The 22,487-nt window shown below is 36.0% G+C and overlaps 1 protein-coding gene across 10 annotated transcripts in view; it reads right to left on the reverse strand.

The window, feature by feature from the left end:
- The window catches only part of NOL4 (nucleolar protein 4), a 563,001-nt gene that overhangs the window by 73,589 nt on the left and 466,925 nt on the right, over window positions 1-22,487 (reverse strand). For all 10 annotated transcript variants that reach the window (XM_025273156.3, XM_044934427.2, XM_044934428.2 and 7 more), the window contains one exon: window positions 4,523-4,703. In XM_025273156.3, coding sequence (XP_025128941.3) covers window positions 4,523-4,703 — 181 coding nt within the window. The remainder of the gene's footprint in view (window positions 1-4,522; window positions 4,704-22,487) is intronic.

Below are 22,487 nucleotides of genomic sequence, written 5' to 3' on the forward strand. Positions count from 1 at the left end.
TAGAATTAATGAAACAAGTGCAAAGTTTGTATTGTAAATACTGCAAGACTTGTTGAGAGACATTCTAAAAATTGAAAGAGCCCATGTTCAGTCTGTAATTTTTTTTAAGATGTTAAACATGGACCACATGCATGCACCAGCAATTCCACTCTCAGGTATTCCCCCAAATAACTGATAACATATTTACACAACATTTTATGTAAATGTGTATAACAGCATTGTTGGCAAAGTAATGTCTGTGCTTTTGAATATTCGTCTAGTCAAGGCTATGGTTTTTCCTGTGGTCATGTATGGATGTGAGAGTTGGACCGTGAAGAAGGCTGAGTGCCGAAGAATTGATGCTTTTGAACTGTGGTGTTGGAGAAGACTCTTGAGAGTCCCTTGGCCTGCAAGGAGATCCAACCAGTCCATTCTGAAGGAGATCAGCCCTGGGATTTCTTTGGAGGGAATGATGCTAAAGCTGAAACTCCAGTACTTTGGCCACCTCATGCAAAGAGCTGACTCATTGGAAAAGACTCTGATGCTGGGAGGGATTGGGGGCAGGAGGAGAAGGGGATGACAGAGGATGAGGTGGCTGGATGGCATCACTGACTCGATGGACATGAGTCTGGGTGAACTCCGGGAGTTGGTGATGGACAGGGAGGCCTGGCGTGCTGCGATTCATGGGGTCGCAAAGAGTTGGACATGACTGAGTGACTGATCTGATCTGATCTGATAACAGCATTATTCATAGTAACCCCAAAGTGGAAAACACCAAGTGCCCACCAACTGAACTAAACAATTGATATCTCGTTAAACAAAATATGACATATCCACAGAATGGAACATCATTTGGCAGCAAAAAAGTGAAGCACTGATACATGCTCTAAGGTAGATATACCTTGAAAATAGCATCTAAGTGAAAGAAGCCAGACACAGAAGACCACACATTGTACGACTGATTCATTCATTTGTATGAAATTTCCAGGCTGAGAGAGTTTCCAGAGAAAGTAGATTAGTATTTACCAGGGGCTGTCACTTCCTTCCTTCCTTGCTTCCATTATATTCCATTACAGATTGCCAGCTCAGTGGTTTACAATGTGGCCTCTGATGTCAGAATGATTGTCAAATTCTGGCCCCTTCCCTTCCCTTATTAAGGAGGGAATTGGGGCAAGCCACTCATCTTCTCTGAGCCTCACAAAATAGGTTTCAATCACATTAGAAAAAAAGGAAGTGGTACCTAGGCATGATTTTTTCAAGTGGGGGAAAGTTCAGTTTTACAAAAAATTTCCCCCAAATTGCAGAATATATCTCATAGGATTTTATAAAGATTAAACAGAGACTACATGGAAACACTATAATGATTCAGAAGTGGTAGTTAGTGTTATTAATTAATGTTCAATAAATTAATTTCATAAATGAACAATCTAGAAGACAAAAAATCATGCCATTATTATCTTTAGTGACTCTGCTCCCCCCATCAATTTTTTGATTTGATGGTTAAGTTCTGAGCTACCTATCAATTTTTACTTGCTATGTAAAATATTTAAAAAGAAGTGTTACTGTTTCTAGCTTTATAGGCTAAAAGAAGGCTTACCTTTTGTTTATGTTTTCCATTTCTGGTCTTACACGTCCCCTTTCCTGCTAATTTGTTGTTCAAATAAAAATAAACATTGAAAACAGCTAAGAAGGGTCACTAGTTGGATTTTGAAAAGATGAATATACACTTGAAACCCGCCCCCCCAAAATAAGCTGCTTTCTTTCCTCTTCCACTTCAGGTACTGCTCTTTTGAGCTGGAGGTCAGTTGATACAGACTAATGCTCAGTGACTCTGTCCTTAGAGGACTTTTAATTCTAAGGCAGACCAAAGAGCCCCAGCTTTCCAGCAGAATCATTCCAGGAGACACTGGGAGCATATTTCTAGTATTGTAAAGATAGGTAATTTTCTAGAGTATATACCCATTTGATAGTATTATAATAATACAATTACCTCCCCAATATATTAAAAACTCACCAAGCCTAAGTTCAAAATTTCAAATTGGTGTTTGTTTCCACACATTTTCAGCAGAAAAGATAGGAAGTATGTTTTTCTTTTAAAACCAAACTACACTGAGCTCACAGTGATACTACCAATTCAACTACAAAATTATGGAGTTTTTGCTTCAATTTATTGATTTCACATCTGTATCTACTTTGCCCGCTGCTGAAAATTCCATCTTTCACTGACACCAACATAATTACAAATTCGTTCTAAACTATAATACACAGACAACAGTTCCAAAATAATTATATGATTACTGAAAATAGTTTAAGGTTTTATCATAAGCTTTCATACTGTGGCATCAAATTATGACTGTTGAGATCACTCAGAAAAGTTCCTCTCTATGGGGTTATGTCAACCACTTATTAAACAGATTAAGTTCATTTGCATAATTTTTCTTTCAATACTAGGGATTCTTTAGATCAGATTGTTCCATAATTATGTAAATTGTTTCAGTTAAATTTAAAAAACAAAGTATAAAAACCAAGTGTACTCATTCATACAAATACATGTATCCATTCTCTTCCATGTATATGTATGGCTGAGTCCCCTCACTGTTCACCTGAAACTACATCAACATTGGCTATAACCCAATACAAAATAAAATGTTCAAAGTTACCAAAAAAAAGTAAAAGAAAAAACCACAACCAACTGTAACCAGAGAATAATTCTGGCTTATAGTCCTTTCTTTATTCTGTTCATTTTCCATTCAGGTCTCTCTCTATATATTCTTTAATGAATGTTAGCATACTATAGGAGAAGGAAATGGCAACCCACTCCAGTGTTCTTGCCTGGAGAACCTCAGGGACGGGAAGCCTGGTGGGTTGCCGTCTATGGGGTCGCACAGAGTCGGACACCACTGAAGTGACTTAGCAGCAGCAGCAGCAGCAGCAGCAGCAGCATACTATACAGAGAAGGCAATGGCACCCCACTCCAGTACTCTCGCCTAGAAAATCCCATGGACGGAGGAGCCTGGTGGGCTGCAGTCCATGGGGTCGCTAAGACTCGGACACGACTGAGCAACTTTACTTTCACCCATTGGAGAAGGAAATGGCAACCCACTCCAGTGTTCTTGCCTGGAGAATCCCAGGGACGGGAAGCCTGGTGGGCTGCCGTATATGGGGTCGCACAGAGTCAGATAGGACTGAAGCGACTTAGCAGCAGCAGCATACTATAAATATTTTTCACTATTGGGAGTATATAAAGATATTTTTCTTTACTTTTTATAACTTCAGGTTACTTTCTTATGTGGATGCAGTATAATTAAATCGACTAGCCATCTCTTGATGGACGTTTTTATTGGTAAGCTTTTTTTGTGCATTTATAAATAACACTGCAACAAATAAATAGCCAAGTGCATATGTCTTGTATTTTTGCTGGTGTGTCTTAGAGTAAACTGCTAACAAGAGATTCCTAAAGAAACTGCTGGGTCAAATGGCAAATAAGTATTCAATTTTGTTAGATATTGTCAAGTTTACTCCAAGTTTTTGCATTTCTACAGGCAAATATACTCATTTCCCACAGCCTAGTCAAAGAAATATTCAGTAAGTATTTGGACTTTCATTAATCTGACAGATAGGAGCTGCATTTCTCTTACTAGAAGTGAGTGAGTTTGAGTAGCTATACCTGGATTTAAGGTCATTTGCATTACTTTCTATGTGAATTGCATGTTCATATTTATAGCCTTATTTATTAAATATGTAGTTTTGAGTATTCCTTTCTTTTTAGAAGACCTTCATGTATTGGTCTATTAACTCTTTGTAGTATTGGTAGTTAGTAATTTTTCAGTTTATCATTTACTTTTTATTTTATGTATTTTGTTGTGTGTGTGTATATGATAGAACATATTTTCCCCTGGATTTTAAGTATAGTTTAGGAAAACTTTTCCTACAACCCAGTGATAGGAAATAGATGTATGACTTTATATTACACATGTGGAACTTACTCTGGTATATAAGCTCAAGAAATTTCTAAAATTTTGCCACTGCTGGTGGAACACACCATTGTCATTGACAAGCTTTTGGCTAGAGATCCATGATTTGTTTCTGTGTGTTGTTTCAGTTTGTATCTTCTTACTTAAAACAACCGTGTATGTTTCAATAAATCAATAAAATTCCTGGTACCTCAAGTTTTCCAAATTAAAAACCTCTTTGAACATTGAGAAAATGTGTCATTACTTTTGACAAGTAGTACATTACAGCTTCACAGAAAGAATGTGTGACTCTTTGGTTAAAAAAATTGCTATTTCTCTAGTTGAGATTTTTGAGTTTAAAACAGCAATTGTTCAGTTGTTTAATAGTGCTGCTACATATATATAGAAACAGCAATGGAATAGGGAGATGTCCTTGTAGGCAGGTGGACATTATGTGTTAAATGGTCTTGTTTCCAGCAGACTGGCACTGACTATTGCTTATAACATTTCATTCCATTTTTTTCTCTCAAGTTTAGGGAATTTAATACCCACAAATTGACAGAAAAACATAATATGTAATAAAGACTCACCACTACTAGATGCATCATTCAGATTTAGCAGTCCCCCTCCGAGCCCTCTGTAACTATGGTAACTGTAGGTCCCATTTCCGTTGATGTACAACACCTCCTGGGAGCCTGAAACAGCTGAGGTTGAGTAAGTGCCCTGGGCTGCCTCCGGTTTACACTGTTTGTCTGTTGGAGCAGACTCATCCTGCAATGACAATAGCAGTTCATTATTTATCAATCACCACACTATTTCATCTTGAACAGGACTATCTTATTGTTATCTATGTGTCTTCACTGAACAAGAAAAATACAGTCAACATTAAATCAGTACATATGCACATTTTCAACAACTTTGCTGAAAACTAAAAAAAGGAAAGCAATGTAACAATGTGAGACAGATTGGAGATGGAGCAATTTACAATTTCCAACTGAATTTAAAATTACATGAAGAGAGTTGTTCACAATAGCCAAGAGAAGGAAGTACCCTAAATGTCCACTGACAGATGAATAGCTAAAAATTGTGGTATATAAATACAATGCAAGAAAAGAAGAAAACCCTGTCATAGCCTACCACATGAATGAATCTTGAGGATATAATGCTAAGTGAAATAAGCCAATCACCAAAAGATAAACATTGCATAATTCCCCTTATTTTAGGTAAATTAGCCAAGCACACAGAAACAGAGTAGAATGGTGGTTGCAAGGGCCTGGGAGAAGGGGAGGTCAGGAGTTGTTCATTAGGTGATTCAGTCATGCAGAATTCGGGGAATGGTTCTGGGGAATCCCTTGCATAAAAATGTGCATATGGCTGACAATACTGGAAATTGTTGGGAGAGTGAAAACCATTGGGCTGTGCAGTATTTTTTCTGTAGAGATATGTAGCCATTGCAACTTTGAAAGAAGGCAAAATATTCTATACTTCAAAGCAACTTTGAGGTTCTAGAGAAGAGGCTGGGCTTCCCTGGTGGCTCAGCTGGCAAATAATAGGTCTGCAATGTAGGAGACCTGGGTTTGATCCTTGGGTTGGGAAGATTCCCCTGGAGAAGGGAATGGCTGCCGAATGCAGTATTCCAGCCTGGAGAATTCCACAGACTGTACAGTCCATGGGGTTGTAAAGAGTCAGACATGACTGAGCGACTTTCACTTTAACTGAGAAGAGGCTAGCCTCAAACAATTCCACCATTAGGGTAACTTCCTAGTTTCCTGTTTGAAAACAGGTTGGTCAATGTGATAAAATTGGAGTTTCTAGTTAAAAAAAATTAGTGGCTCCTATGATACATTCCCAATTTATTTTTCTGGGTTTGGAAAATGACAATAAAATACACCTATTGGAGAAGAGTTTCTTAAAGATGACTAGAAAGGGAGAAGGAAGAAGACATTGCCTCCCACAATATTTTCTCTCTGATTCTTTGTGTGATGGAATTAGTTTGAATTATTAAACATGCTACTTTTTAAATGTGCCTCAGCCTTTTCAATATTAACTGTTATTCCAAACCACAGAAACTGCACTGAGAAGGCAGATAATTAATTCCATGGATAATCAAAATAGGCCTTGTAGGGAGTCATTTGTATCCAAACACAGATTTTCACTATTAATGTTTTGGTAGTCCACTATATGTTGAGAAATATAAAGTATCAAAATCCCAATTGAATCTGTTCAGCAGTGTATTTTGGGCAAAAGTTTAATGTAAAGTTAATTCATGTTTTTCACATGAGTGATTACTATTATTGGTTTCAAAGAAGCATAGATTTTAATGACATAAAAAATAAATATCCCCTGGAGTCACATTTTATCTTTATAAGCAACTTTTAATAATCATTAGCTCCTGAAGTTTTCAAAGCTGACAGCTTGCCCCCTAGGTTGCTATGAAGATTATTTTCAAAAGAGGAATATATTAATATCCCACAATACTGAATATCTAGGCAATAAAACACATTTTATTCATCAGAAACCGGAAAAATCCTGTGCCAGATTTTATAGGACATAGTTCAAATTTTCTTAAAAATTCCATAAAAATGATGCATCAACATGATGAAATGACCACCAGCATTGCCAGCGTTGTGCGAGACAATGCAGAATTGTTTTGATTCAGATTTCTTTTGATTAAAAACATACAACAGATGAAACAGTTATGGTGACTTCTATAATTAGGGTCTGGTCTTATCAATAAATATCTGCTTTATGTATATAAGTATGCAATTCAAATTTGAAAAATTGGGCTTAGACTAGGACAGATGATTACTTATAGATGGAGGGCAAGACTGGAAATTATTTAGAAGTGTAGGCATTGTTTGCTCATGACCTTCTCATTCACACACTGTTTGGGAAGATTGGCCCGTATCCTTTGTACTCTATCTATAGAAACTGGACAGGACAAACTTGAGTTAGCTGAACCTGATCTGGTATGTGGACAATACAGATTGAATTCCTAACTTACTTCAAATGCCAAAGGAATCCTTTACCCATGTATCTTATACAGACATGTTTTTTTTTTAATTAAATTTGCCTGATTCTACTCAACTTTTGACAATAGGTTTCAAAAACATTGCATTTATATCTCCCAAGAACTTAAAATTTTCTTAGATTTTATACTCTCTACTATCTGTAAAATATGCTGCGTATTTTCATTAACTTTTCTCTGCCTATAAATATTATCAGCAAACGGCAAAAAGTTTTTTGCTTGATTCAGTAATATTTTTCTTCTGTTTTCCTTTATCTTACATTGTTATAGCAATTGGAGATGAAAGGCATTTTGCATCAACATGAAATTATACATTTAGTTCACCATTGAGATGATCTAGGTACAAGCAATGAGCTTTTTTAAGGTAAAAAAAAAAATTGCATAGACCTCAAACAAGTTTATCACTGCAGAATATGTATATCATTTAGGCATCAATTTACTTGAACTTCCTTTAAGATTGTTACTTGATTTCTCCTGTCTTTACAAGGTCTTTGTAGTCTGTATGATAGCATTTTTACTTAAGTTACTTCCCCTAATTTTCTTTGCTCTTCAATTATGGATGACGTGAGGGAGTGCAATTTATTTCATGTATAAACTGCTGGAAAACCTCTCTAACTTCTAAAAGTGTCTCTTATTCCACTTCATAGCAAGTGTTTCAGAACTAAGCACATGTGGATAAGAATTTGCAGTGAAACTCATAAAAGATCTGAGAGAACCAGAGCTCTAATTTAAACTGCTTTCTTGCTAAGGAAAAACAGTCTGCACTTAATGTAAATGTGCTTACTACTTACGATGATAAGAAGTGATTTATGATGCCATCAAAACACACATACACACACACTCACTCATGTATATAATAACACTCAGGCAGTAACTTCTTTCATATAGTTAACAGCATCCACACAGTCTCCCCTTGGCCATACAAATGATCAAGATGCCAACACAGAAGATTGAATAGACGGCTCTTTGCAAAGATGCTGCCAAACCCACTAGGAAAGGTAACAGTGGAAGATATATTTTGACAAAATCTAAATATTATAATGATAAGATCTGAAATAACAGAGAAGATAGATTTTGTTTCCAACTTGAGAAACCAAAGTCATAGCAGGAGAGCTTTCATGAAGAGTTTTAACAAAGCGTTCCCAGACAGGTTATGTTAATAAACTGTGGTAATATTTACACATACACACACACAGAGACATAATTTTATGAACAATAAATGCTTGAGAACTACTGACTTAAAGAAAAATACATAAAAAATACAGTCCTTAACCTGATATACAAAGATACATGGCTGGCAAGAAGTAACCTACTACACCGCAAACCTATCTACTCTCAAATTCTTCCTGATGGTCATAACATTTTATAATTACAAGCAAGGGCTGAGAATTAACACTTTTAAATTGCAATCTTAAATGTAACACTATGCTCTTTAGTTACAGGCCAAAAATATCAAATTAAAAAAATAGATGTCTTTTTTCTATAGGTTTCTAATACTTAATTTTGAGTTCTGTTGTTAATATGATCGAAATGAAAATTTAAAAGTAATATTCCTTTGAGGTCATAAAATCTGATTGCAGATATAACTGTTTTGGTCATTCATTTTCATATGTATAGCATAATATTTTTCACCTCAGAAAATTCTTTCAGTTTTAACCAAGCAGTACCACACTGGTATAGTTCACATTAAATTGTAATCAAGTTTATGAATAAGAAAGATTTTATTTTAGTCATGGTATCTTGGTTTCACCTCAATGTTCATCTTTAGTTCTTTTTAACAATCTACACGTAGAACAATTCAAAACATTTTTTACAAAATCCTTTTATTTGCAATTGGGCTTTTTCTATTTAAATAACATCGTCCTTAAATCATTTTTTTTCTAAACCTTCTTAATACAATATTCCCTTTTGGTAAGAGAGTTACAATACTCTATCTGGTGATTCTATGGCAGACGTGGTTTCTGATATTACCTATGTAATGTAACTGTTACTCTTAAATTCTCACTTCCAATTTCTGCCTTCCCTCTTAGGTTTGTGCCTGAATTTCTTAGTATTCAATTACATCCTTTTAATACTTTGAAATTAATTTATTTTCTCTTCCCTCCAGAGACCTCTTGCAAAAATTTTTAATTAAAAAACAAAATAACACCTATTCTATTACCAATGTTTCTTGTTCTATTTACTGCACCGTGCCAAGATTTTTTTCTTCTCTTACACAGGTTTCTCTCAGTCAAATAATACCCAAGCCCTCTCAACTTCATCTTGGAAATGACCCTCATTGGCACACATCTGAGAAGCACTCATTGCTCATGCAATCCCTCCTTTGGGCTACGGTGATAACCTTCTGACCAGTGTTTGTCCCTTCACTTCTTGTCTACATCTCCTCAAATGTATCTTTTAAAAATCACTTATCATGTTGATTTCTCTTTAAAATCTCCTGAGATTTCTTATTTCCTATAGAACAAAACTCAAAGCTCCTGGCATCTAAAGCCTTTCAGAGTTTGAGAACAATCTTTCCAGCCACATCTTGTCACTTCTCCTCATGCATTCTGTACTCTGATCATAGTTTAAGCTGAAAAAATAAATCTTACCAGTGTAATAGTCTGAGTTACCTAACTTGCCACATATGTCCACCGATATATAGAAAGTTTCTTACCTGTACCTATTGTCTGTGTTATAGTCTCTGATGATGGTCTGTCATTGAGTTTTTAATCTTTTTTCCAAAATTTTTACATATATATCTAATGATGGATGACAACATAAAATTTGCTTTTTAGTACTTTATAAAAAACTGTGTGTGAAATCAAAAAGTTTTATGTAGGTAAAGCAGACTTAGGTATGCCTTTCATCAAAAGAAAAAGGATGGTATTTTCCTTACTCATCTAAATTCCAGATTGACAAAGTATCTTCTCTCTAAATTTCTAGTCTATCCCCTAGACGGGGCTTCCCAGGTGGTGCTAGTGGTAAAGGAAAGAATCTACCTGCCAATGTGGGAAACATAAAATACAAGGGTTTGATCCTTGGATCGGGTAGATCCCCTGGACAAGAGGCATGGTGACCCACTCCAGTATTCTTGCCTGGAGAATCCCATGGACAGAAGAGCCTGGTGGGCTACAGCCCATAGGGTCACAAAGAGTCAGACAGGACTGAAGCAACTTAGCACACAAGCATATTTCCTATACACCTTCAAACAAAATAAGTTGGGCCTATTTATCTGAAATTCTTGTATCTCTGCTACTGTATACAATTATCTTTATGAAAAATGCATGGAAAGCAACTAGAAAGTAAAAGATATCCTAGAAGGGAATAAAGACTTTGAGTATATAAATTAGTTCTTTAGTTCTCAGATTGCTAGAGATCAAAGACCTTGAACCAAACATCCCACTGAAGATGAGGTCTAAAAATATACCAAAACAATTCAAAAAATTAGAAATTTCTCCAAAACAAGATTCTAAACCCTATAGCTATGCTAGAATCCTTAGCTATAAAAATATTTCAGATGAAATAAAAATTCATAACAAAAAACACTACAGTTTTGATAAAAATTCAGAACAAATGTGTGTGTGTGTGTGTGTGTGAGTGTGCGTGCTCAGTCGTGTGTCCAACTCTTTGCGACCCCATGGACTATATATATCCTGCCAGACTTATCTGTCCATGGAATCCTCCAGGCAAGAATACTGGAGTGGGTTGCCATTTCCTATTCCATTCAGAATAAATATTTTTAGCAATTAGACTTTGAGAAGCACAATGGAGGTCAAAGACTTTTTTTAGAGCAGTTAACCATTAGCTACTACATAAGAATCATATTGGAGAAGGCAATGGCACCCCACTCCAGTACTCTTGCCTGGAAAATCCCATGGACGGAGAAGCCTGGTGGGCTGCAGTCCATGGGGCCGCTAAGAGTCGGACATGACTGAACGACTTCATTTTGACTTTTCACTTTCATGCATTGGAGAAGGAAATGGCAACCCACTCCAGTATTCTTGCCGGGAGAATCCCAGGGACAGGGAAGCCTGGTGGGCTGCTGTCTATGGGGTCGCACAGAGTTGGACATGACTGAAGCGACTTAGCAGCAAGAATCATATTAGCATGGTGATATCAGAAGATTAAGGCTAATATCTGCATAATGGCTAACTAGACTATGTTGTCAAGCAGCTTGGAGAGGTGCTTGTTTTATCGATGGTGTGATCAAATTTGAAACATAAAGCATGTTTTTAAAAGGATTTAACTAGATTCTGGTACTTAATTTTAGTCTGATAAGATGATTATGTTTTTATTTTATTTTGTCCACATCTAATAGTAGATTCTTGCCTGGGAAATCCCATGGACAGAGGAGCCTAGAAATATATATTATTGCTTAATGCTAAAATAAACTCATGACTTTTAATGCTGTTTTTGATTGTAACATTTTAGATCAAATGAAAAGTAACATGTCATTTTAAAAGATAACAAGAGAAACAAACTTTCTTTTCATTTCTGTGAATATAAGTTTTCTGAAAGTACAAGGTTAGGCTCCAACTTATGTTAAAACTATGGTTTTAACTGTCACAAACAGCTATAAAAACATAAACCAACAAATCTCAGACCAAAGTACTTGAAAAATGATCTCTCAGATACAATTTATTTATCCCAGATGTCAGTTACCCTAAATCTTTTAAGTATAGTTGGAGAGGTATTACTACTGGATTAAGAAAATTAGGCTCAACGGGAAAAAGAGATTTGAAAAATACAATGAAAGCTTTTTTTTAAAAAAAAAAAACTCTTGGCCTTGGCAGAAATTTTTCATTTTTTCATATTTCTTTTTGAGTAAATAGAAAAACTTGACTAATGATGTTATTTCCACACTGATGTTGGGAGGTAGTCATAGGTGGTTTCAAAATTAGAAACAGGTGTGCTAGCATGGTCGAATGAGCAGAACAAAGAAAAATCCCTTCTGAATGTCATCTACATAATAGATACCTTTACAGCTACTACTGAAGAACATTATGTTCAATCAGATAGTAAACATAATTCCATCTGAATTGTATGTCTTGAATGAGCCATATAATTGAGATCTTAATTTCCAAACATACTGGAATAAAAGCTTACAGGTTATTATAATTTAATTTAAACTGGGTGTAAGAATTACCTATCCATTTTGATATTTCAAGTATATTCATCATGAAATAGTCAAACTAAGGTAATGAGAAAGCCATCAAAGTGGTGATGCCTGCAACACTGAGCGATAATGCTTTTAATGTGAAATTAAATTTTAAAGGAAACATGTATGAGACAATATGAAATGATCTAAAAATAATCTAGGGATGAATTCAAAACACATCACTGATGTCTGACTACATGCTGGTGTTATGTGTACAAGTAAGTAAAATATATTTTTGTTACCTTTCCTTTCCTTGATAATACTGCTTTTGATTTACCAAGTACAGTGTTATACAAATACAGAGATCTGATACACTATGTTGACTGTGGGTGGAGGGTATACAGGAAGAAGAGAAATATAATTGTTGACATATTTCTTCAAATATAAAGTTTCTAATTTTTTTTACCATCTAGTATGAAAAACTAATTATTCAAGGAGTCGGTAATTTTTAGGAATTCTCTAACTTCTCAAAAATACACACAATTAAACCCATTAGTGTTCCTGAACATATTGAAAAGTAGTGGTAACATTTTCCTTACAATATTGGATTACTTTACCCTACTCCACAATAAATTTTGGCAGCAACAGTATAGCTCAGCTTCTTTTTCCCTTCCATTTTTATTCTCCTGCTCATTTCTCTGCATAATTTCCTTGCAAGATTTCATTCTATTTATGAGTTCATCTACCCCTTTACACCAAAGGCCTCTAAATCTAAATCTATAATTAAGATCTTTTCCCAGGTCCACATTTTCAACTACCTACTGGACATAAATAACTGCATGCCCCACAAGTGCATCCCACTGAGTATGTATGTCATGTTATCTTCCTCCAACTCCTAATTCTCCAGCCATAATATGCTCCACCTCCTCAATTCTTGATTTTGATAAATGACACCTTCATCTGTCTCTGCAGTCTCCTGAGCAACAGACTTGGGTCATATTCAACAGGCCCCTTTTTATTATCTCATAGGTACAATCCAGGACAAAATCTTATACAGCCATTTTATTTCCTAGTGAATTATTTAAACAATGTTCTATTGAATCCCTTCTATTCCCTGGGTTACACATTCAGCATGCAGGTGAAGATAGATCATCCGATTCCTACCCTACAGAGACATATAGAGGTGTGAGGTGGGAAAGAGACTAGATAAGAGAAAGAAATAAAAAATATATGTTATAATACTAAGTTCAGAGAGCGGTATTCATTAAAAATAAAATTAAATAGAGTTACATAAAAGAATGATTGGAGACAGGTATTCAGGAGGGTAAAACTTTCTGAGAAAAATACGTAAGCCCATCAGCCAAGAAACAGGATGATAAAGAGGCAGTCATGCGAAGATATAGGGGAAGTGTGCCTGTATATATGAACATCTCACTGAATCCATTCTATACTTTATATGAAACAGTCCTCGTATCCAAAGACATCTGACTAGGATTCCCAGGGTTTGGTTAAATAAGGTCAGGAAAGCATCATATAGCTTAGACTAGAATTTGCCTTACAATAAGAAATCGCAACAACACATGTTTTTGCTGGTATACTGAATATTCTCAATTTCCCTCTCTAGATGCACTCTTAAGCCTTGCTTCCTGGCTGTATAACCACCATGAACTTAACAGTTGGGTTCACCTGCTCTCTGGCTGCTAGGGATTCATCAACAGGAAGCCCGGACAGGAGTTTAGAGGAGAGCATGGGGGTATCTATCCCCTAGCACTCTCTCCTGCCATACCACAGTCTGGGAGCAGCTCTGTTCCTGAACCCTATCAGACACCCTCTTGTCCAGGGCTTTGGTTCCCATCTTGTTGTGCTAACAGTTCCCTTCCACTGCTCCTCCAGGCTTCTCTCACTTGTTGGTCCTAAGGTGCTCCACCATCTCTTCTTGATTTCCTCAGCCCTTCTCATACCTATATAAATAGTCCCTTTACAAGACAGTCTTCAGTTACTTTTTTGAACAGGTTCTCTCTCACCTGCAAGAAACCAGAATGACATAATTCTGTTCACTATTGAGCCAACCAGTGGACAATCAGTACACTTTTGTATCTGAAGTTTTATTCCTTCAGTGTTAAAATTCTTTTTTGTGTGGTGTTTGAGTTCCAAGACACTATTTCTACTTTTTCCAGAAGTCTCTAACACAAATATAAAACTTCTTGGACTATTTTCTATATTATCCACCAAGGGTTTCATCAGTCTCATATTCCCCCCTGTACTCTCTATCTCTTTATTCCAATCTGGAAAGAGGATTCCCTAGGCCTGTGAGATGCAATAGGATATAGCATCATCCATTATATTCTTTTCTCCTATTTTGTATTTTCTCTTCTTGGAGTAACTTCTTCCTTGGGTTATGTTCTTGTTCCACTGGAGAATATTCTCCAATAACCTGAGAAAGGTTACACTTTATAAAATAGACTTCAAGTATTTAAAATTACGTTTATCCTCATGCTTCATTGATAATTTGGCTGGATATAAAATTTTCTACAGAAGTTTACAAGTTTGGCTCCCATATGTTTTAGTGTTGAGAATGGTTTTTCTGGTTATTATCTGTTGGCTTTCTTATTATTTATGCGTGATTTATTCTTCCTCCCTCTCTGGACTGTTCAAATTTGTCTCTTTATCTCATATGTTCTTAAACTTGCATGATGATGTGATTGACATAAGTGCATTTACTGTCCTGATAACTTTATGGGCTTTTTCATCATAGTAATGCAGGTTCTTCACTTTTGTGGAAAAATTATTTTTGATAAGTTCTTCCTTTCTATTTTCTCTTTAATTATCCAGATGTTGGCTCTCCTAAATTGATCTACACATGTATACCTGTGGCGGATTCATTTTGATATTTGGCAAAACTAATACAATTATGTAAAGTTTAAAAAAATAAAATTAAATTAAAAAAAAAAGCTATTTAATTTTCCATTATTTGCCTAAATTTTTATGTTTCTGAGCAATTTCCTAAAAGGCTTTCCAATTTTTAAAATATTTTTTGACAATCATGTATATTTTTTTATATTCCAAGAGTTGCATTTTATTGTTCTTTTTTATGCATTCACTTCTAATTTCAAGGAAATACCTTTTTTTTTTAATATGAGATTATGAACTGTTTTGCTTCAACATTTTCTTCTATTCTTTGCTTCTGGTATTTCAGTGCCAGAATCTCTTTCCCTCTCTGACTCCTCCATTTTTGGGAGAATTCTAGATTCCTTAGTGGAGTGAATAACTAGGCTGTCTGTTTTTGAAACTATACTCCAATAAAAAGGAAAAAAATTTGATGAATTTCTCATCCCTTTCCTGAGTCTATGCAGATTTAAATTTTTAATATTCACTTGCAATTGTTTTAGTGGGGTTTTGGAAGAAAGTAGAGATAACGGATGGAGAAGGCAATGGCACCCCACTCCAGTACTCTTGCCTGGAAAATCCCATGGACGAAGGAGCCTGGTAGGCTGCAGTCCATGGGGTCGCGAAGAGTCGGATATGACTGAGCGACTTCGCTTTCACTTTTCACTTTCATGCATTGGAAAAGGAAATGGCAACCCACTCCAGTGTTCTTGCCTGGAGAATCCCAGGGACGGGGAGCCTAGTGGGCTTCCATCTATGGGGTCGCACAGAGTCAGACACAATTGAGGCAACTTAGCAGCAGCAGCAGAGATAAAGGAAAGGATTCAATTTTCTATGTCAGACACACATTTTAACGCTGTAATATATGTATTAGGTTGCTGGTAGGAAAACTTTTGGAAGTAATGCAACATGTTTAGAATTTAGAGAGCTATATTAAGTGTATCTTTGTATTTAAAATTCTTGTCTTGTAAAGCAGTTTTCGTAAGTGAGAAGGCAAACTCTATCTGAAGTTCTCTTTGATAGAAAAAGGAAATTTAAATATGGAAGCAGACAAAACAGTTTATATTATAATGTCAGTGTCATTAAACTTTAAACATCTTTAATTTATAAGTTCATTTAAAATCTTTGTTAATAGTGGTAAGAGACAACTCATGCTAAACTTATCTCACTTACTTTATGAAAGAACTACTAACCAAAAGGTAGATTGTGGTGATTTTCTAAACATAGAACAAAGCAGGTGACAAAAGAAAGTGGAGTTGCTAAAAGACAGCACCATGTGAATGGCTCACATCTAACAGAATGACCACATCCCAGACTGATGAATGGACTGGTGCAACAAGACGAAAGGTCTTTAGAAGGCATTGTCACATGTTTTGCCCTAAGCTTTATGCTATTCACTGTTTGAACTGAGACACGTAAGTATGCTGATAAAACACTGAACAATTTGGGTGGTAACAAGGAGCAGGATGTGAGGATGGAAGGAAAATCCTGAACAAGGGGTAAAGTCAATAGCAGGAGGATATGAACAACTTCACTGCAGGCTAATTTAACAGGGCTAAACGTATAGCCTTACACTTAAATCTAAAACATGATCTATACAAACAAAGTGAGGAAGTAATGTAACATTAGCACCTCTGCAAGAACTGTACAGTTATAATTAGCTAAAACATTTGTTAAAATATTTATGAAGTGCATACAATGTGCAAGACACTGCAGTTGATACAGATTGGGTATCTGCTTCTATTGAACTTACAGGTTAGTATGGGAAACAGGTAACACTTCAAAATTAGTCATAATTGATTTAAGTCTAACAATAGAGAATGATTAATATTAGGAATACATAATAGGAGACCTAATATATAGATGAAGTAGATAGGGATATCTAGTGCCATCATAGGCCTCAGTGATAAAAGTATATAATGCCTAGAATGCTGAGCTGCTGGTATTTAATTATTCATTCAACAAGGAATGATGATAATTTAAAAAATGAGAGAAATATTATATTATCAGGTAATACTGATTGGGCATTTACTATATGCCAGGAACTGTGCTCATGGACTGTGATATTATCTTGATTCACTCATCCCAATGAATTTGATAAGATTAAACCTCATTTTATAGATTGAAAAGACAGAGGCACAGAGGTTGCCTAGGGATTTGTCCAAGTTAACACAGTGGTAAGTACAGAACTGAGATCTAAACATGGGAACATGGGAATACTGTAGTTTGGAGGCTAAACTGGCATTCAGGCCTGAGCCAGTCAAGGCTTGCTAGGAGATCTGCTATGAACCATCATAAGCCGAACAACATCCAGGTAGGGGAAAAAACAGGTTAACGGGAGATCTTAACACTTTAGTTAGAGGAACTGAAGGTATTAAATTAGAGAAGACAAAAAGTAATATATGATATAAGTAACACACACACACACATGTGTTTGCTCATAAGATTTATCATTTTCAGACTTAACTCTGTCAGACACTGCTAGGAACTCTTTTATGGGTGTCTAGAAAAGGTAGAGGGAAACTGGTAGCCCAAATAGCTCTTACCCACTCAGTGTTCCACAATATGTTAATTTTGTTAGGTATTTAAGACACAAAAGGTAGACAAAAAAGATGGCTATATCATTTTAATAATGTATGTCAGTCACTCAGTCGTGTCAGACTCTTTGAGACTCCATGGACTGCAGCCCACCAGGTTCCTCTGTCCATGGGATGCTCCAGGCAAGAATATTGGAGTGGATGGCCATTCCCATCTCCAGGGGATCTTCCTGACCCAGTGATCGAACCCAGGCAAATTCTTTATACTATCTGAGCCAACAGGGAAGCCCTGATGCTTATTTATCTTAATGGGAAAGACTGTGACAATAGAATTGAGAAATTTTCAAATAAAAATATTCCATTTTAAATCTGTTTACCTGATGAATACTTACTTACTATAATGGCTGCTAAATATTAACTTTTTTTGACATGCCCAGTACTAAATGTATCCGTTTTTAGGTATATCTTCAGATGTTTAATAGGCAAAAATTCAAACTTAATTTTAATCTTTTAAATTTTGCCAACTGCCCTAAACTATAGCTTTAGGTACAAACATCATTCAATTATTAAGGAAGGGGTGTTTATGCAAAGTGAAAAATAATAAAACTGCACAGAATATTTCTCCATGAATTCAGCCTTATCTTCACTTCAGAACTTCACTTTGATGGGATTTGCTCCGTTTGTTTTAACCCAGCACTATGCAGGAGGCTGGATAAGCAGTTTTTAAAATTTCAGTACAAAATCAGCAAGGTGATGAATGGCATTTAATTTCCAGGACCCTAAACTATACAAATGAACTATGATTTTCTTTACTCTTCCCTTGCCTTTCCTGGGCTTTTGCAAAGGGAACGATGGGACACAGTGCTGTGTGTAAACCAGTGAACAGCATATAAGAACATTCTAGCACCTGTCCAGTGGCTAATCCAGAGCTGCAGTAAAATGCTGGGTCCTGCCCTCCATCCTTTTTGTCCTGGTGGTTTGGGTGGACAAAGAGATACAGTTCTGTCTGCCTGCTGAGTCCATCTAAGTAAGGTTGCATTAATCTTTCTAAAGCTTCTTGAGCACTGTCGAGTAGTATGCTGTGTAGTTAGGGTGTTGAGCAACACCAGCACTAAAAGGAAAAAAAAAGCAAAAAACAATGTGATCATCTTCAATTCTATAGAAAGCTAATTTAAAAATGAGGACCTCGTTCTAAGATGTGTGCCTATTTAGGGTCGCTTATTGAAGAATGCCTTTTCCTTAATGGGCTCACTTACTCTTTTTAATGCTTCAAAGTGTTTTATGAGCTGTGGGCTTTCAGGATCTGTAATGTCAGGCATCCTTCATTTTAAGTGACTTTTAAAAATTTATTTTTGTTTGCTTTATAAATGTCTTCTAATTCTAGTTCAGAGACTCTGGTCCTGGCCCCACTTTTAAACTAAGCATATCTTTCCTCTGACTAAACATAAATAATGTTGTCTACCTACTTGGAGACCAAGAGGCTTATCTTCCCTCTGAACTTGCCAGGAGTAACAGACAACTCAGTTTAAAGCCAAAACTGAGACACTCATGCCCAGGGGTTTAAAAAAAAAAAAAGGTCCAATTATTTCCCTTTCACCTGATGTGAAGAGCCAACTCATTGGAAAAGACCCTGATACTGGGAAAGATTGAGGGCAGGAGAAGAAGGGGATGACAGAGGATGAGATGGTTGGATGACACCACTGACTCAATGAACATGAGTTTGAGCAGACTCTGGGAGATAGTGAAGGACAGGGAGGCCTGGTGTGCTGCATTCCATGGGGTTGCAAAGAGTCGGACACAAGTGAGCAATCGAACAATATGTTTTGTGCCAAGCAAGGCTGTTGATTTCAAGTAATTCATGGAAGTCACACAGAAAGTTAGGTTTTGAGAAGGAAATAAACCTTAATTCAGTATCTGGTTAAGGGCAAAATTTTTAATTCAGCTTGTTGTTGTGCAGCTTGAGTTTGATTTATATTTGTATATTCTGACTGATAACATATTCATATACTCAAATTCTGACCGATACACATATTGCTTCCAAAATAGCAAGTGTCCTCTCAAGGGTGAAACCACATATTAGTTCAAGCTAAAATATAAAGAGTAAAATTTAAATACCTTTCTTATTCCTGTTTCCTGTCCTTTAAATGTAAGTTTCTATACTGCCACAGAACAATGTGGAGGAGATAGTATGTTTGCATTCAGGTAAGTTGGAATAGATAAAACATACAATGACTACAGCATGTCGCCTACATACAAACCTTACACTGAAAACTTTCAAAGATGCGAACGTGTTCCTCTATGCCAGGTGTTGGACTGGACTGTACTTTTTAAGGTACTGTACTATAAGATTAAAAATGTTTCCTTTATTTTTTGTGTTTGTTTTCGTATATTATTTGTGTGAAAAGTATTATAAACCTATTACAGTACAGTACTATATAGATGGCCAACTGTGTTATTTGAGTACCTAGGCTAAATTTGTTGGACTAATGAACAAATTAGACTAGTGAACGCATTCTCTGCATGGAACTTGTTCATATGTAAGTGACTTACTTTATCTTATTCCTCATCCTAAATAGTTTTCTCAAAGGATTAGTAAAGCTTTAATGTTTAAGGCAAAAATATTGGCACATATGTTTGGATAATGAAAGACTTGGCTTATACTAGGTAAATCAAAAGTTTTGATCTACTACAAGGCATCAAACTCAACTGTCTCTAGAGACCAGGCAAAGTACACATGTGAGTGAAGAGGTTTGTCTATGGGGCAATGGGAAGATATGTGGGCAGGGGAAAATTCCAGAGTACATGTTCCCTTGAAGCGCATTCAGATGCAAACATTTTACAACAATGTTCAGGCCAAATAAAACACATTTGCATTCTCCCAGCTTTCCAATGTACTTTTGAAATATACTGGTTTTATGTACTGAGAAAGAATGATTCATTTTTATTTATCTTCAAAATACCAGGGCAGTGCTTCTCAGACTTGTTGAAGCAAGTCACATGTTACAATGCAGGGGAATCGAATTATTCCTGGAAATATTCATAAGACCTACTGAGCGTGATTCATCTTTGCCTTGAACCCTGGCCACAGCTATAGCCCAGCTCCAGGTTCCTAATCTGTGTCTCATGAAAGAGGCTCCTGAGTTACTCGATACAAAAGCATCTACTATATTGACTTCATATCTGAGATTCAAAGAATGTGGGGTCCTGTTAGGTTACAAAGACCGAGACACAGGCCCTTTCTTCCTCCTGATTGGGTTGCTCAGGAAGGGATTAAGAGAAGGAATTTGCAGCCAAGCATCCCTGATGTTAGGGCTTCCCTGATGGCTCAGCAGTAAAGAATACATCTGCCAATGCAGGAGATGTGGATTTGATGCCTGAGTTGGGAAGATTCCCTGGGGAAGAAAATGGTCAACCCACTCCAGTATTCTTGCCTGAGAAATCCCATGAAGAGAGGAGCGTCATGAGTTACAAAAAAAAAAAAAAAGTCGCAAAAACAGTTGCAAAAGAGTTGGACATGACTTAGTGACTAAACAACAACAAACACTGATGTTTATCCCCTCAGGCTTGCACAGGGGTGCATCTGGGCTGGGCTGTTAATGTGCTTGCCTTCAGTGTAAAGATATTTTTCAGAATCTGCCTTCAGTGGGTACCTCCATAATTAATAAGTCTCTGTCTGATTTTATACAGTGCTTTCATATTCACAGAAAAGCAATACATTAAATAAAGTCTTCCCTGGTGGCTCAGAGGGTAAAGAATCTGCCTGCAATGCAGGAGACCGGGGTTTGATCCCTGGGTCAGGAAGATCCCCTGGAGAAGGGAATAGCAACCCACTCCAGTATTCTTTCCTGGAGAATCCCATGGACAGAGGAGCCTGGTGAGCTGCAGTCCACAGGGTCGCAAAAAGTCAGACACAACTGAGTGACTTTCACTTTCAAACAAGTAAACAAAAGAGGGCAATTTCAGTTTGATTTTAGAGAGGTCAATTTTAATTTGATTTTAGAAAGGCATACATACATTTAAAGCTTGGTCAGCACTGTAGAGCTAATGAATAGTACTTTACAAGAAGCAGCTCATTAATAAATGGTTTCCTCATTATTAAGAAGTACTTCTTGATGTCTAATTACAAACGGCCTCAATCAGGGCATATATACACAGAGTTTATATGCATGAATCACTGAGTTCTATAAGAATTTTTTCTCTAAAGCAGAAAAAAAATATTTAAAATCTATATAATATTCCTATTTTATATGTAATATTTTTAGCAAAAAATTGTTTTAATAAAGAACAGATTTTGTGACTATGCGGGTGTGGAGATGTGTAAAGTACTTACTCTATTTGACAATAATAACATAATGGAGTATATATATTTGGCACATTCATGAAAGCAAAGCATATATCAATAGTCAATAGGGCTAATATATACCTTATTTTTTAAAAATTTTATTTCCATTATTTGTATTCTCTGTATCTATCACTGTTATCTATCAATGTGAAGAAATGATAACATTTCTTCACATTTTGCTATGAAATTTAATTTTGTATAAGAGGTTTTCTATACTATATACAAGAGAGAAAGAGAAAGATTATACATAACTGTCTCCTGATAAAACTCATGTAATTTTTTAAAGCAAATAAATGAATACAGATATTCTCTTTACCTAAAATCTTTTTAAAAATAAAACAGATAGTTTATAAAAGTTTTCCATTTAAATAGCATTTGAAATAGTTATATATTTTGCATTTATAGGTACACATTATATTCTATGTCTTCATTGGGTCTGTTCTTATGCCTTGAAATCTAATAGACTTTTCTCTGCTGAATTTTAGGTTTGCTTGGGACCTATGATCCCCTGTCTCCTTCCCACTTATCCATTTTGGAATCGGAATATTTATCCTGTGCCTCTCCTGTCACTGTATTTTGGGAGCATATGACTTGTTTTCTAGGTTTCACAGGTCCACACATGGATAGGAATTTTGCTCCAGAATGGTCCATACTTGATTTAGATGATTTATAAGATTTGAGA

Source organism: Bubalus bubalis, chromosome 22 (assembly GCF_019923935.1).
Source record: "Bubalus bubalis isolate 160015118507 breed Murrah chromosome 22, NDDB_SH_1, whole genome shotgun sequence".
Taxonomy (NCBI): Eukaryota; Metazoa; Chordata; class Mammalia; order Artiodactyla; family Bovidae; genus Bubalus; species Bubalus bubalis.